The sequence below is a fragment of the Tachysurus vachellii genome, chromosome 9, assembly GCF_030014155.1.
Source record: "Tachysurus vachellii isolate PV-2020 chromosome 9, HZAU_Pvac_v1, whole genome shotgun sequence".
Classification (NCBI taxonomy): domain Eukaryota; kingdom Metazoa; phylum Chordata; class Actinopteri; order Siluriformes; family Bagridae; genus Tachysurus; species Tachysurus vachellii.
In genome coordinates, this window is record NC_083468.1 from 20,530,364 (window position 1) to 20,547,905 (window position 17,542).

Here is a 17,542-nt window from a genome sequence, read left to right on the forward strand (position 1 = left end):
TCAGAGTATCACCCTAAAGTAGCTGGCCGAGTTTGGTGTAGATAGTTCGAAAGCGTGTCAAGTTATAAACCTCCAAAGTTTATAATGGGAGTCTATGGGAAAAAAAGGCCACTTTGAGAACCGGTACCGGAAGTACCGGTACTCGGTTCGCTTATAAAAGTAATAGCAACACACTTCAGACCAGGGTCTACAACATATCCGAATTTGGTTCATGTGGCTCGAAAGCCCTAGGAGGAGTTACTCTTGATATATTTTTGTCTAAGCTTAAATAGGAAAACAGAATGTTGGCTTCTACAAAGCCAACATCATAAATTTAAACAAAGTCCCAAGAACAAAAATCTAATTCACAAACGCAGTCACTTTTGCTTTAATTTATAACTTGTATGCACAAAAAATCATCAGTGAACCTTCTACAACGAAAATGGCTTTGTTATAACTACAATTATTCTGAAAATAAAATTGTTTTACCAGAGAAACAGATACCAGAAAATCTTTTCTAAAACTTTTCTTGATGTTTGAGGGGCTGAACGATGGACTTTAATACAAACATGAACTTTTACAGTAAGGCCATCTAAGTGTGTGTGTGTATAATGTTTTGTACAGTTTTCTACAGATTCGAATAAGAAGCACAAAGGAAATAGACTCATGGTGTCTCACTCATGAAATAAGGCTGTCGAGACAGAAATAAACGCCTCTGAACAGAACTACAGCTCATGTGGGACACACTTTCTTTTTCTTTCTTTCTTTTTTTCTTTTTAGACACTAATCTTTTTCTTTTACACACTGAATATAAGGATACATTCTCTTTAGTATTATTTATCTATTGAACAAATATTTGTTTAAAAGTTCAAAAAAAAAAAAAACAACTAAATCTTACGACTTTCTCTTATACAAAAAAATGATTTGATATCCTTAAGATTGTCCAAATGTAATATTGAAGCAGTGAAGTCATGCTTAAATTATAAAGACTACCCTGGTCTGTACGTACCTGTGTTCTTAAAGCCACATTAGTGATAAGAGATAGCCAAAGTTCACCTTTAGTCTTTCATATTTGACTACAATATGCTGATTGATATCTGTTACAGCTCACCGGCGGTCTGTAAAAGACACATACACCAGAGTGGTAAAGAGCAGCCCATGCTAGCTGTCCTATTTACACATAAGATAATATTAACAGTCTACATATTCTTCATCCCTGTTTCACAGAAATGATTTGTGACAGTTTAGTGCACCTCGCATAAAGTAAGGAATGATTACTAAAAGTAGCAAAGTAAAGTACATTTCCAACTGATCTAACAGAAAAAAGAAAAACATTGGATTACAGCAAGGTTCTGAATAGGACAGTGGAAACAGTTCCCAGTTCGCTCTGAGACGTACGGATTCCATCATATGGAACAGCGGTAAAGAACCCGGAGGACGTAATAAAATGTGTTCCTTTGGGCAGCACAAATTCTCGGTTGGGTTTCTGAGATGAAATGGTGAAATGGTGAAATGGTGAATTTATGATCGAGGGTGATGTCACAGAGCATTAAACCTGAGAAGAAAATCAAAACAAAAGAAACAAAATCTCAACAAATAACTGTCATGTTTGTGCTGGACTCAAAGTAGTCTGTGCCCGTTAGATTCTACGCTGTGACTCCGCTCTAGATCATTCGTTTGCATCGATGTAAAACATCTCAACAAGCCAACTGTCACAAAACAAAACTTTCTAACACAAACAGCACACAAACTAGTTTTAGATTATTTCTCTTTACATGGAGGTTCAGTGAGTGAGTGAGTGAGTAGACTCGGCATGTCTTAATCCGAGTCCGAGTCACTGCACTCTGGAACTCTGCATGTGCGTAGCGTCTCCTCTAGGGGAGCTAGTGTGCCATCCTTCCTCACTCCCATTGGCCGAATCAGTTGCTGCCTGCAGGGAGAGAAGCACACAGTCAGACATTTACTTCACAGATGAATTGTAAATTATTACTTACAAATGGTTTCCAATAATCAATGAATAGCGATTATAGTTTGTGCCCAATGCATGAAAAACCTGGAAAACACATGATGTAGAACAATTACGTGTATATATTTTCTAGTTGCATTTCCCGTATACACATTCTCTATACAAAATGTGGCAAAACACTGATAGGATACAATCACTAAGACAATAGTAACAGCTAGCTAGCTGGGATAATCATTTGCTGCAGTTGTTGCGCTCACATCTCATGAATGTGGTTTTTCAAGCCACCAATTTGTCACTACAATCCACCTGCTCTTTGAATGCAACCCATTGTGTCAACCATTGTAATACTATTGAGGTTCTTCCTCTAAAGAGGCCTGTTGATGTGTAGGACATCTTTCTTTTCCTTCACATCCGGCTACACAAGAGCCCTTAGAATCATGGCCCCGAAGATAGCCCTTCAAACACACACCCTGAACCCAGCCCTTTAGCTGTGCACGCCCGACCTTCCCCCCGCTTTGCAGTTTAATTACAGGATCAGTACTCCTTCTAATCTCTTCAAAGCTGTGGCTGCTCCTTCACGCTAATCCAATTATATCTGCACTATGTGTCACTAGCACAGCTTAAGATGATTCATCAGAGCATTATCCAATCAAAGTAAAACCTTAAGATCATCACAACATTATAGAATCAAAGCTTGAAAGAAAAAAAGAAAAAAAAAAGCTTAAATGACATTCATTTCTGGGATGTGAACCAAATAAATGATGGACTAATTAATTTCCAGTGATTCAAAAATTTGTGGTAAATTTGCACTTTTCACAAGTGTATAAACGTTTCTGATGTATACACAAATGCTCGTGTACGCTCTCACACAAAAAGTTTAAAACATGCAGATTGATTTTTAAGAAAGATGTTCAGCAATTTATACCACTGGTTTTTGTATTTGAAATGGACACAGATTATTTCTATAAATTTGCTACACAACAATGCACCTGTCTGAGGCTGATTTCCTATCGTTTAATTTATGAACTGGACAACGATTCTGCTTGCCAAGAACAAGGACGATGCCTCACTTGTCCATAAAAATCACACCTACTGAATCGTTCCACAGATGATGAAGTAGTGAGCAGAAGGATGAGTATGAGTGAGCGTGTTAGGGGTGGGTCTGAGTCAGTGCTAATTGGAGCGAGTCAAGCAGTAGCAGGGTGGGGGAACATTCTTGCAAGGCACTGAGCTGTCTCCTGAGCAGCCGTACTGGGGGAACTGGTGACTGTCCCTCTGCCCTCACCACATCACCTCCTTTCTCTACAATGAAGAGAATAGGTGAGGAGAAAGAAGAAAGAAGGATCCTTTCGAGGAAGGAATCTGCTTCTCTTGGGCACACGCTGCTCATTATGGCTCAACCACCCTATAGATGGACAACAACAATGATGTCCTCTTGTGTTTGCAAACTTATTCAACACCCCACATCTCTTTCTCTCTCTCCCCCCCTCCCTCATGTTTCTCTATCTTTGTGAGGACCTTAATCTCAGTGGTCGGAGCCCTTTTTTAAGACAGATTTGCACTGTAATTTGCTGTGTTGAGACTGAGATTGATAGTCTTGTGCCACGTTCACGCACACAGTGACTTAAAATGACAAAGCGAATTGAGGACATTCATTTTCACAGAGATCTGCTGACTTCCAATAATGGTTGGTGACTAGACATGGGCGTGTCCGGTGTCACAACAAAGCTGAGAAAAGTTCAGTAGTAACAGTACGGCAGTAGAAACAGTAGTGTGCATGTGTTCTATGGGAAAGGGCAGTGTTTCTTCTTTATCTTGAATATGACGCTAAACACTGGGGAGTTTTATATACAAACAACAAAACTCCTTTGAAAATGTTTTATTTTCCATGTTTATGAAAAAAGATTTTTTCTTTTTTTCTTACAAAAGATTCACTTTTGTAAAGTGGAATGCTAGTTGCGACACCCACTGATAAATGTTATTACTCTGGCAACCACCTACTGTTGACTACACAGTACAGCGTCTGGCAACTTGCAGCGATGAAATCACTGTATGTGTGAATGCAGCTTTAGAAGGAATGATGTGACTTTACGATGCAGTGAGCCAATTTAGTGCTCATCGTCTAAATGCCATCAATAAGGGGACGACCTAGGATTATGTGAGACATGAGACAGCTAGAAATGCAATGTGGCAATGACAATAGTTAATCAAAACATGCTAAAGGACAGAAAAATAATAACCTCAATATCTCAAGCTCACAAAGAATGTTTCAGTTTACAAAATCAGAAGCCCAAATCACACTGATTAAGGAATAATTTTCTTGAAATTTTCTTCACTGTATAATTTAACATGTCAATGCAAGGTCGACTAAGATTTACTAGGTCTATCTCCTAGTGTGTCAAGTAATCATCTTAAACGGATCTAAAGCCTGCTTTATTCCTTATAAATAAGATTTTTTTTTTTTAATTTGGAGACATTTTACACCATCCTATCAGACCCTTTGGTCCTCACAAACAGTATACATGTATACAGATCACACACACACACACACACACACACACACACACACACACACACACACACACACACACACACACACACACACACACACACACACACACACACACACACACACACACACACACACACACACACACACACACACACACTAATTGAGCCCTTGTTCAGATCTTATTTTGGGATAATGTTTGCTGTGTCTATTGAATACAGCGAGTGTGTACAAAAGACACGTATATGTATTTACAAAAAAAAAATAATAAAAAGACTTGAATGTGGAGCGCAAAGGACCAAAAGCTTGTGTGTGTGCCAATTAGCTGGTAATTAATGCAGCAGGACTGATGTGGCGACCGGTGCGACAGCAGCTTGCATTGACTCCTGCTGAATGCTGCAGTCTAGAGGAAGGCAAGCTGTAAATGAGGCAGAAAGACGCAGCGAGAGATTCTTGCTTTAATGAAGCGGTTGGTAAGGAACGTGCTCAGAGCAACGCAACAGCTCCTCATACTGAAGCCTCGCTAGCCTTTGCTGCCAGTCATTGACCAAAAGGTCAACATGGAGGCAGTCTGTTCTTACCAAAGTCTCTAATGAGAGAGGAAGAGTAGTAGAAATATGATGCACTTGCTCAGTGTGCAAAGGCTCTCATTTGCAAAGATCTGGAATGGTTAGACATATAATGCATTCTACACTAATAAATAAATAATTAATTTCATCAGTGGTTGCAAAACACAGTTCATTTAAGGGATGAATCTGCATCAACTGATTGTATTTTTTTATGTTTTTTTATTTATATTTATAATGATCATTTAATTCAGCATTCAAAGACAATACAAGTCAAACTGAACTGAACTTAGGAAGCAAAATCTATAATAATCATTACAAAGAACAAAAACACAATAATAATCATTACTATTATTATTAAGTAGAAACTTAGTCCTTGATCTGCTATTATTTTTACTAGAAAAAAATCTTGCCGTGAATAAAGATTACTCAGAGAGCAAGAGAGAGATTTATATGTATTACTGTATTACTTCAGCTAGAGTTTCATCAAGTGTCTCCAAACTGCATCATCTGCCCAAATTTAAAATTAGCATTTACAACAGCACTCATGGGACCCACCTTGACAACTCGCCAATCATGTTTGCAAGTTTCTGAGCTTCATACTCCTTCTGTTCCTCGGTCATGTCATCAATTGGGTTTGGCATTGGCTCCTCTATGTGGCCTGTGATTGGGTTAATGCTAAAAGATACAAGTGGGGGCAGGGGGGAGTGATTCATGAGACAAGACGAATTATAACAGTGATACACTTCATACACCATATGTTTGTGGACACCCGACAATAAAACCTAAATGTACTTTTCCAACATTGCATTCCAGATTCACTTCCATTTGCTGTGTTATAAACACACTGAAAGACTTTCTACAAGGCCTTGGATCTAGTTCAGCCTCTATGGCATTATTGAGGTCAGGTACTGACATTGTAGCCAGAAGGCAAGGACTGAGGTCAGCGTTTAGGATAAACACAAAGGTGTTCAGTAGGGTCAAGGTCAGGGCCCTGAGCAGGACTCTCCAGTTCTACCTATCAAAAACTGGCACCATGTGGACCTTGTTTTGTGCACTGGGGCATTATAAACACTAGGAAAAGTTTGAGCCCCTTTATTCTAGTGACGGTAAATTGGAATGATAAAAAAAAGCTCTTCTACATATTTATGTACTATGAACACTGTGATGGTCAGGTGTCAACAAACCTTTTGCCATGTTGTGTATTATCAGGGAATCGAACTGTATAATATAATTTCTATAAGAAGCTGCTTTTAACTTGTGTCTGTGTTAAAAATAATGGCTGAATTTCATGAAGTTGAAGATGAAGAAGAAGAAGGAAGAAGAAGAAAGAAAGAAGAAGAAAGAAAGAAAGAAGAAGAAGAAAGAAGAAGGAGACTGCAATGCTGTTTCATAAATGTATGATTATAGATACATAACATGTAACATGGCCTTATTTGACATTTGTAACACATTAGATCTTTTGCCACTGGTATGGTATGATGGTTTTGATAACTTACAATGGTTTTGCTGATTTATACTCCTCCGTGTCTGAATCCTCATCAGGAGAGTACTCAGTGTCTCCTCTGCCCCCTGCCAGCAGCCCCCGAGCCACCAGCAGCCCTGCAGCATTGCCATAGCCGGTGTACTTTAAAAGGTTGTCCACTGCAGGATGGTAAGAAAAGCAAAAATGTAAAAGGCTCAGCACAGAACCAAGGGAGAGATCATAATCCTGCTGTAGCTTCAAAATAATATGCAATCATGTTCAGCATTGCACCTAATCTAAAGCAGGAAATAAACATGTTCTTAAAGCTATGGCCAAGAACCATAAAATCCTCCAGGGTCCTAAAGTGGAACCCTGCCTTTAAACACACAGACACTCACCATTTTCTTTGCAGAGGACGAAAAGAAACTCCGCGGCTCCCTGTTTCACTCCCATGTCTATGTGGGTCATGAGGCGCACCAGTTTGTTACGCACTGTGCTGCCCACTTCTGGTCTCACTTTTACATCTTTCAGAGGTGGTAAAACCTGAGCATTAAACACTTTCATTTAGAACAGGCAGAATGAAAATGGGGTACAAACTCGCTCTAGTGGACGACTGCCGAACAGACAGCAGGGTTTTACAAACGCAAACGATACCTTAGCTTTGAGGTATCTGCGAATCTCCCGGTGGTATCTGGAACTTTCAGTCATCAGGCTGAGCACTGGAGTCAGGCCTTCTTTGTAGTTTGAGCCCTGAGAAAACAGAAAAATACAAACCCTGTATAAACCCTGCATATTCTACACGCATATTTGGGGGCAAAAAAAGCCCAGAGCAATCTTGTTACTAAAGCTTTATATCTGTTTCAGTACCTTGTTTATTCTTTTCTCCATGAAGTCGAGAAGCACTTGCAAAACATCCATGTTCTTTCCACCATATTTCTCAAGTCCTCCCTGTACAGGCACATCGATCAGGACATCTAAGCAGGATACGGGAAGGTTGCTCAGAAGATTTATGGCATTACTGTTAGAGATTAATGGACAGAATAATTGATGATTACTATTACAGTACTGTAAAAGTGATTATACTTGCAAACAGTCAGCTCCATAATTAATGCAAAGCCAAATATCACCATTATGAATGCCAGTGACCGATAATCAAAACAAAGACCTAGAAGAAATGGAATCGTTCTAAATGTTAAAGCTGCAAAATGTATAGAAAGTTTTTAGTCAAAGCGAGTTCTGTGTTTTTTTTTTTTTTTATTCCTCCCTGAATATACACTATTGGGATGTCAGTAATCACAAAGAATACATTATTTATATATATTTTTTAAAAAGTGTTTAATCCAGCTTATTTAGTTTTATTAAGGGTGTCAATACGTTTTGAAGATATTGTTATAAGTTTATAAATACTGCCATTAAGAAGTAATACCTCCTCACCCTGTAATAACAAAAAGGTTTACAAAAAGGTTTGCTTCAGTGATTTGTACTTTTTCTGGCTTGCTGTCATCTCCTTATAATTCATCTGTACTGACTCGCTGTAAACCGTGCCAGTAGAGACAAACAGACTGAATAAATATTTACAAACCTCTTTACAAACTGCTTAAACGTACATGCAAGCCATCTTACAGACACTAACATGTCATGCTAACACTGCAGTCTAGAATGTACATGTCTGGGCATTTTGCAAAGCCGGAAAAGGCCCGGGGTAAAGTCAACTCCTGATCTTATTTGAATAACAAAAGCCCAGCTACTAGTGCTCAAGTCTGCTTTAGCACATTCAATCTGGCTTTAAAAAGGCACAGAATATAGTCAGCGAGGCCAGAGAGTGCTAGAATGCATTGTGTTTGTGTCAAGAAAGCAAGACATTCCAGAGGTGTGAAAAGACTGGCGACTGAGCTATTGGGCACACAATGAGTCAAACCCACACAAACAGGGTGCAGGGAATCAGAATGCACTAGCTTGTCTATGCAGGGCAAAGAGGGACACCATTAATCACTGAAAAATGACACCCCTTCACGCACACTTACTGCTGCACTCTTTAAGTGAACTGAAATTCATTCGTGTAAAAGCATACACACCCATTTTGATAAAGATTTCAAAAACTGATATATCAATACTTTACAATATCTCATGTAACCGCTGCTATAATACTGTGTTCATTCTAATATTTCTTCACAAGCAATAATGTTTAAACATGCAGTATTTACACTGGTCAGCGCTGTGTCTGTTTATTGTCTTGTATTTTTTTTTTTTGTCTTGTCTCACATTTTCTTTTGTATTTTTTTTGTCTTGCACTGTCTTTTGTCCTGCACTGTCCAGGTTGCACAGATGCACTTTATGTATCTAGGACTTACTTACTATAGTTTAGGACTTACTTATAGCTCTGTCTTTGTTTTATGCAGCACCCTGGTCCTGGAGAAACATTGTCTCAGTTCACTGTGTACTGCAACAGCTACAGTATATATGTCAAGATATATGGTTGAAATGACAATAAAAGCTTCTTGACTTGACTCCTTGATATAGCACTATTAACCCTATGTAAAACATATACACTCACCTAACCAGTGTTTCACATCTGGTTACTGAGTCTAATTAGAATGTTCTTATTATAATTCACCTTAACATGCAAACACAGGAATGGGGATATGTGTGAGAGGTAAGGACTTCAGAAGAACCTACCTGTGCACGTCTTCGGTTTTCTCCTCGGTTTGAGCCCTCAGCATCAGAACATGCCTCATTATGGCTGTGATACGTCTCAGATGGTGATCATTGTGCTGTTGAAAAAAGACACAAGCACAGAGTGAGCTAACTACGTAAATATAAATATATAAACTGGTCCTAAAGTAATGCACGGTTGTAAAGTTTTGCACTGGGGATGCAAAATGCTTGGCCACCAGATATATTTCTCTAAAAATAACCAAAATTTGCACATTCGGTAGTCTGTGTATGTACGTAATATGCTAGGTTTTTTTTGTTGTTCTGCTTAATTACTGATGAAGCAGCAACACAATACCAGAGAAGTTCTGCTCTGCCACCAAGCCATATTCATATATAGATTTTCTATTTTCTGTATATTTTTTCCCCTTTGCCTTTAAAGATAATTTTATTTATATTTCTATTGTAGCAATTTTATTCTTTTTTTTAAATAAATCCTACTTTTGAGACACGGACAGTCCGAAAGCATTTCATGTTGTGTTGTGTATCTGACAAATTAAATTTGAAATTCTCCAAACACCACAGACGCATGTCCCCAATAAATACAGAAAAAAAGCACCTAGTACAGAAGTGTTTTCTGTAATTATACCCAGACAATCTAATGCTGTTGAAGATATGAAGCATGTATGGAGCGGGCATGTATAAAGCAGAATCCACCTTTTCAGGCTAAAAGTGCTGAGCTATTTAACAGTAAATATGATACATGAAAATATTTGCCCTGAAAATTGACCTAATAAGCATAGTTTATTTTAATAGACTACTGTTTTACACCTACATGTAACACTCATTTGAGAAGAATGACATCGATATATTTGTTAGCCAAATAACAAGCAGAGAGGAAAACTGTAAATCAAGCGTGTGACTGAAAAAGGGCCTGAAAATCTCTTTTCACATCTGCACAACAACCTGTACAACCAGTACATTTCCCCCACATCATCGCTTTAATGAGGAATAAATGCATTGTTAAGCAAACAAATTACATTCTATATAATTGTATAATTTGTTTGTATAAAGAACTGTGTTGTATTAAATATGGATTTAAAAATATTTAATGTGTCCACCAATTAAATTTGGTGTTCCGGAGCTCTTGGAAACACTTTGGCTGGTATTTTATTCACTAGCCACTTTAATGGGAACACTTTCTCCTCTGCCTGTTTATGCAATTAATAATTACATTAAGGTTCATTTGGTCTACTGCAGTTTAGTTGTCAGCTTTCAGACATACCAGTGGTTATTTGAGCTACCATTCCCTTCCTGTCATCACCAAACCTGTCATTCTCCCATCATCAAGGCCTCTCCATCTGTAGCACTACTGTTTACTGGATGTTTGTTTACAACACCATTCTGTAAGGGTTTATGAAATACATTAAAACAGGCTGTCGGACACCAACAACTGTTCCATGGTCAAAGTGTCTGGTTTGTCCCATTTCATTTGTTTGTGAACATTAACTAAAGCTCCTAACCTGCGTCTGCATGATGTTCTGCATTGTGCTGCTGTCACATGAATAGATTTCCATATCAGAACAAAAAAAAAAAGACACTGACTGTCCAAAAGACACAAGGTAAATTTACTACTGGTTAACTAGCAGACTATGATTTTGTCTGGAGAAATAAAAAAAAAGTTGCATTACCAATAAGCTTTACTTAAAAAAAAAAATAATAATTTACAATTTCCAGGAGAGTTGAAGAAGGGGCTCCTACAGGCTTCTCACCTCATCACTGGAGTTAGCCATAGTTAAGTTGAACAGAACTTTGAGTGTCTCCATTGTCCGCTCACTCCTCTCTAAAGAAAGGGGTGGGGCCTGAGAGTCAGGACATGTGACCTCGTATTGCCCCGCCCAGCACACTTCCAAGGTGCGCTCGAGTACACCAATGAGCAGCTCCACCGCGTCTGATTCCTCGTGCAGAGCTCTCCGGACGTCTGGCCTCAGGGCAGAAAGCAGAAAGAGCAAACGGAGAGAGAAGAGCTCCACGTCATGTTTAGAGACGGTCAGCTTGCGCAGACGGGCACACAAACCCTGTGCCAACTGCACGTCTGCACCCACCTGCTGCGCTGCCACGCTGTTAAACACCACGTTACACATGCACTTGAGTGCCTCCACCACTACCCGCTCCTCAGCCGCTGAGAGCGATTTCTCCAGAGGTTCCACATCGACATCAGGCAGTGGGACGCATGCCAGCCGCGCAAGAGTGACAATGCCGTCGTGGGTGGCAACAGGCCCAAGGACACGCTTATCACGAGACAGGATGCGCATGGTCTCCAGACAGGTGCTCTGACACTGGGGCCGCACAGGCTGCCTGAGCACTGTGAGGATGCCCTGACACAGCTTCTGCAGGGGAGAAACACAGACAAACAGTGGAATAGTGACACATTTACATGACTAGCTTTTTTAAAAACAAGCTTAGTTGGTCTTTGTTGTGATCACACAATTTAGAGGCCATATAATCCATCCACTGACATGTGGAATGTGGACTAAAACCAAAGAACTGAGAGAAAACGCACACAGATATGCAGAAAACATGTTCAAATCCACAGAGAGAGTAACCTAAGCCCAGGATCAAGTCACACACCCTGGACCTATAAGGCAGTAACAAAACCTGCTGCAACACCATGCCGCCTGTGCAGCACAAATACTCATTTTTTTTTAATGATTAATGTTTAATTATTCATTAATTGTGTTCTAGCATTTCCATATGGAAAAACTCACATTTCCAACCCTCAGCCAACGTGTCCTGTTTTTTTTTTTTATGGTCTGCTTAAATTTGTCAGTTATAAAACCAATTAAAAAACCTAAATGAATTTCACTCAACAATCTGGCCATGAGAAAACATCCTTTTTTCATTAGATTACAATGCAGGACATGACATCACTCATATACTTACTATTCGAGCCTCCTCTTGTTTGCAGTCAAAGGCAAAAGTCTTAGAGTTCTGAAAGAAAACAAAAGCAACATGAAATACCAGAGTACGGATTCTCATCTAATTGACATTATGTACGGTTAAGTCACATGACTGAGAAACACACCGAGGCCGTTGATGATCAAGATGTGGTGACCACTCAATCGGAAAAAAATCGCACACATTTTGCATAAAAATAACTTAGAATAAATATATAATAAATAATCATAAAGCATAAAATCATACAGCACACTATCCACATCTTCAATCAGTAGTCACCTTAAAACTGAGGTAAAATGCGAATGTGTCATTTCATTTAAAAAATGAAAATTTTTTACAAATTTTTAAAAATAAAAAAAAAATCACTGACTTTAGACTATTGGTCGTGTATAATTTCAGTTCAGTTGATAGACCGATTACAGCTCTGGCATCAGAATCAGAATCAGAATCAGGTTTATTGGCCAAGTGTGTTGACACACACAAGGAATTCCAGCTGTTTGTGACTCTCAAAAGTACAGACATAAATAACACTATACTATACAAGAAAAGATAATACAGACTATACAAGAAAATGCAGAGGATACAATATAGACAGTGTGAGTATTAAATATGAATACAGGATATATGACTATGTACATAAAGTGTGAGAAGTGCATGATAGTGCAAATAGACAATATTGTGTAATATGCTTTTGTGCAATATGCAGCAGTTCTGATAATACTGCAGTACTTGTTGATATAAAGCAGGGAATATAATTATGGTGAGTTGTTAATCAGGGTGATAAGGGGCCTGGGGAAAGAAACTGTTCCTGTGTCTGGCAGTTTTGGTAAACAAAGTTCTATAGTGCCTGCCAGACGGGAGAAGCTGAAAGAGGTTTTGTCCAGGGTGCGAAGGGTCAGTAGTGATTTTTCCTTCCCGGTTTCTGGTTCTTGTATCGTACAAGTCCTGGGGAGTGGGCAGGGGGGCACCAATTATTTTTTCTGCTGTTTTTACTGTGCGTTGCAGTCTGTTCCTGTCCTGTTTTGTTGCTGCATCAAACCAGATGGTGATGGATGTGCACAGGACAGATTCAATGACTGCAGTGTAGAACAGCATCAACACCTCCTGTGGCAGACCAAACGTCTTCAATTGACGTAGAAAGTACATCCTCTGCTGGGCCTTTTTGATGATGGAGTTTATGTTGCTCTCCCATTTCAGGTCTTGGGAAATGGTAGTGCCAAGAAACTTGAAGGCCTCCACAGATGAAACCAGGCTGTTGGATATTGTGAGGGGGAGTAGTGTTGAGGGGTCTTTCCTAAAGTCTTCTATCAACAACACAATTTTGATTGAGGGTGTTTAGCTCTAGGCTGTTCTGACTGCACCGCAACACCAGCCGCTTCACCTCCTGATCCTTTGGCAAAGCATTGTTGGGTTTTTAAAGATGTGACCTCTAGTCAGGAACCGAACAATAAGTAAAGGGCCTTAGCTGTAACTGCAAATGAGATCAATTTTCGATTGTCAGATTGTAGCAGTCAGTAACTATATTCTTGTATAAAACGGCAAACAATACACAAGCGCAATAAGCACTTTATTAGAGTTCGGGTGTGTTCTGATACTAAAAAGGTGAACAGGACAGACAGCAAGCTACATGCAACAAATTGAACTTTAAAATGATTTTAACTTAAGATTAGCCTTTCAAACCAAAAAAGTAACATACAAATGATAGATACAAACAGACTGAATCTGTAAGCTGAACTGGACTATTTGTACAAATGTGTCTCAAAGTTATTAAAACCAGAAATGGATTCCTTTAAAGTAAAATAAAACAACACCAACAACAACAAAATTCATAAACACTACTTAATCACAAACAGTAATATTTTCTCTCTTTGTTGAAGCCATATAACCTTTTATTCCATAACTTTCCACTTAAAAACTTACTAAAAAAAACAACAAAAAACTAACATCAAGCTGTCAGCAATTCAAGAGACCACTCACAATAAATAATAATAATAATAATAAAAATAATAATTTTTATAATGTAATGGTAGGTTATTCCCAGCATTATAAAAATTGTAAATAAAATTAGGAACCCTTATTTTGAGAACCGATGAGCTAGAACAACAACCAATGCCTGGTTGACAAAAAACAACCAGGAAACACCTAGGATCTAGTACTGGACCTCTCTCTCTCTCCATCTTCACTGTTTATGCACACCTTTTTATTGCACTGACACTTTAACTTTGGACTTGCACAGCACAGTGCCACTTTATACACTATTTACACACCATACTGCACACAGACACTTTAAGGACAATCTTTAAAAAACATACCCATTTATGTATAATTAATTATACGTATATACATTATTTTTCCACATATATTTTCATATTTTATATATAGTTTATACTATTTTTCTTTATCTATCCCCTTTTGGTTTTGCTTTATTTTATTTTTATCCTAAATTGCATTCCTTTTATGCTTAAATCCCGGACAGATGCAAAAAGCATTTCACTGCATGTCGTACCCTGTATGTATGTGTATGTGACAAATAAAATTTAATTTGATTTGATAACAGCAAGCTAACATGGTAAAGCTAAGTGTGTAGCATTACTCCATATACTTTAATTATACTTTACATTTCGGCTAAGGATAGTACAAAGATGAAATAATATATATATATATATATATATATATATATATATATATATATATATATATATATATATGCACAGATGAGTAATGAGTTTAGTAACCCTGAGTCAGTACTGTCATACAGTTAGCTATCAGTAGTATCATGCTAGCAGCTTGCTAGCTAAGCTACTACTGATAGCTAGCTGTATGAAACTTACCTCTGCGTTGTATTCCTGCAATCGCTTTTCAATTTCCTCATCGTTCCCGTTTTCAATATGCATCAGAATTCTACTCAGATCCATGGCTGGATGCTGACAACCTTAATTTACAGAACAGTGTCTGAAGTCCTACACTGGCAGCAGCGGATGTTTTGGTTTTGTCTCCTCAAACCCCAAGTTTTCATTGCAAACCGTCGCGTCAGAAAGAGTCACGTGACTTCCGGCATAACAACGTACACAAGCGTACAAATCATAGCACTTCATGTCGGATTATTATGGGGTTTTAAGTTATTGCTATAAGATCATACTCAGATAATAAATTGTTATTGGTTGATAGATTAATACAACAAATGTATACAACAAATTGAAATAATAGCATAATATATTGAAATAACTATATGTTAAATAAAGAATATAGCTTCAAAATATTTTTTCTTTCAGGCTTTTTTATATTTTGGATGCTAGAAATAGCTCTTTTGACAAAGATAATAAAAATACCCAGAATTCTTTAGTCATAATGTAAATAAATAAATAACATGGCTGAAGTACAGCTTCTTATTCACTCCAGTTACCCTAACTAGTTTAACCAGAATCACTTAGAAAAGTGAAAGCACAAGAATGATTCACAAAAGAAAAAGATGCACAGATGACAAATTGTGCCTCTTTTACCATCAACGCAGGAAAATATGCCATATTCCTAATGATGACAAACTATACTGACTAGTTGAATGTTATAGCTCCTTAATAAAAAATATGTCACAATGACATTTTATATACATAACAGTGTAACGTTTATAGTGATAGTCCTGCTGAAAATCCAAACCACTGGTCCAAATTGCTAGACCATTTTTGACAGCTGGTCAATTATTTTTCCAGCTTTTTAATTGAGTTAATTTTTCAATAAATGTTTGAAATTTTATAACAGCTTTACTGTCATGTTATTTTCTTAAAGAACTGAAACTGTTTTATTACCAGTATGAACAGCTGGACCTGTGTTTTTCCATCCGGGAGCAGTGAGGTATTAGGTCTTATTCTCTCTGTTGTAATATTTGTTTTTTTAACCTGTTTGTCAAAGTAGATTAGGTCATTTTAAAATGCTGCAGCATAACACATAAAATCATGCAGGCTACAGTGGGCACAGACTCAAGACCTCTAGGGTCTAGCATTGATTCAACTGTAGCTTCATTTGCTTGTTCTCAGGTAACAGGAGTGGAAGCCGATGTGGTCTTCTACTGTAGTAGCCTATCCTCCTTAAGGTTTGACGTGATGTATTTTCTGAGATGCTTATTGCTTGATTCAGTAAAATACAAAAGAGGCGTATTTGAGTTATTATAGACTTTCTGGCCTCTATCACTAACAGATTATTAAAATATTTTGTATGATTCTGGGTAACCTTTGGAAAACCAGCTTCTGTAATACTCAAACCAGCCTATCTGGTATCATATACTGGTATCCGGTATCACAGTATCTGTTATCATACTTTCTGTATTATGATGCTACTAGCATATGACACATATGACATAATTGCACAAATGTGCAGGTCAACAAGTGTTCCTAAGAAAGGGGACAGGGATATGCTTATAAAGAGTTGTAGTGATGTAATGTAGAAAAAATGTAGAGTATAAACTTCTCTTTAAAAATGTTAAAATAAAAATGATTAAGTGAAAGAAACAACAGCACATGCAGATTACAAATACTTTTACAGACTTTTTACAGTTACAGAGTACTTTGTTATTCCCCACCTCTGGGGTTTGTCCATAGCCACGGTCTCTAGAAAGTGGTGTTCAAGTAAGGCAGACTGTTGACAAAGATTATAGAATACACTTTATTTCTGTTAGTTTTCCCTTCTGCACAAACAGGATTTATTTTTAAAATTGTATTTTTAAGATATGTATCTGTGCAATTGCAATGTTTTTAATGTCTTGACCTACAGTATGTGTCCATAAATGAAAAGATTGACAAGACAGTGAGTTTCAACTTTCATAGTATGTATTACTATGTTTTCATGTATGCATGTAAGAGGAATGAAAGAGTGGTTCATCGGTTTGTACTTTTAGGAGAACCATCCTTGTAAATTTCTGCAAAAGTGGGTTTTGAGTCTGGAAAACATTCGAAGCAGAACTCCTTTAGAAAGAAAGAGTGCTTAAAATAATAGTTTGTTCATCTGTAATGCTACTGACCCCTACACAATCTCCTTTTCGATGATGTGTCTGTATTGGTTCTGCACTTGAGCCCATATCTGAGTGAACAGGAGTAGGGGAGGCTATTCAAAGAAGGTGAAAAGGTCTGGGACATTTCTCATCAGAAACAAGAGACAGAAGGGAATTCTGTCAAAATGATACACTAGAATGACTCGTGGCAAGCTACTCTGGAAAGAAATATAGAGCATTTTGGTTTAAAGAATTTAGCAGTTACATAAACTGAACTAGTATTATCAGCCACTCCTCTGACAAAAATGGCATTTAGATCACAATTTAAGGAACCATCTCAAAAGCATATGTGAAATACAAGTCGGGTAATACTTCTCATTTAAATAGGCAAATAATCACGCTTGATAGTGGGTTTTAAACATTGTTTATGTGGCAACAAATAATTCCACATATATCATTTACACGG

At 37.8% G+C, this 17,542-nt stretch overlaps 1 protein-coding gene across 1 annotated transcript; it reads right to left on the minus strand.

Annotated features, from left to right (window-relative positions):
- Positions 1–351: 351 nt before the first annotated feature.
- On the minus strand, positions 352–15,125 carry ric8b (RIC8 guanine nucleotide exchange factor B). The gene is made up of 10 exons (XM_060878188.1): positions 14,927–15,125; positions 12,081–12,128; positions 10,910–11,527; positions 9,162–9,256; positions 7,353–7,503; positions 7,140–7,235; positions 6,884–7,028; positions 6,520–6,664; positions 5,579–5,698; positions 352–1,909 (listed from the first exon to the last, which is right to left on the minus strand). Exons 1-10 carry the CDS (start codon positions 15,008–15,010, stop codon positions 1,798–1,800), a joined length of 1,614 nt encoding a protein of 537 aa, XP_060734171.1. The 5' UTR covers positions 15,011–15,125; the 3' UTR covers positions 352–1,797.
- Positions 15,126–17,542: the final 2,417 nt, after the last annotated feature.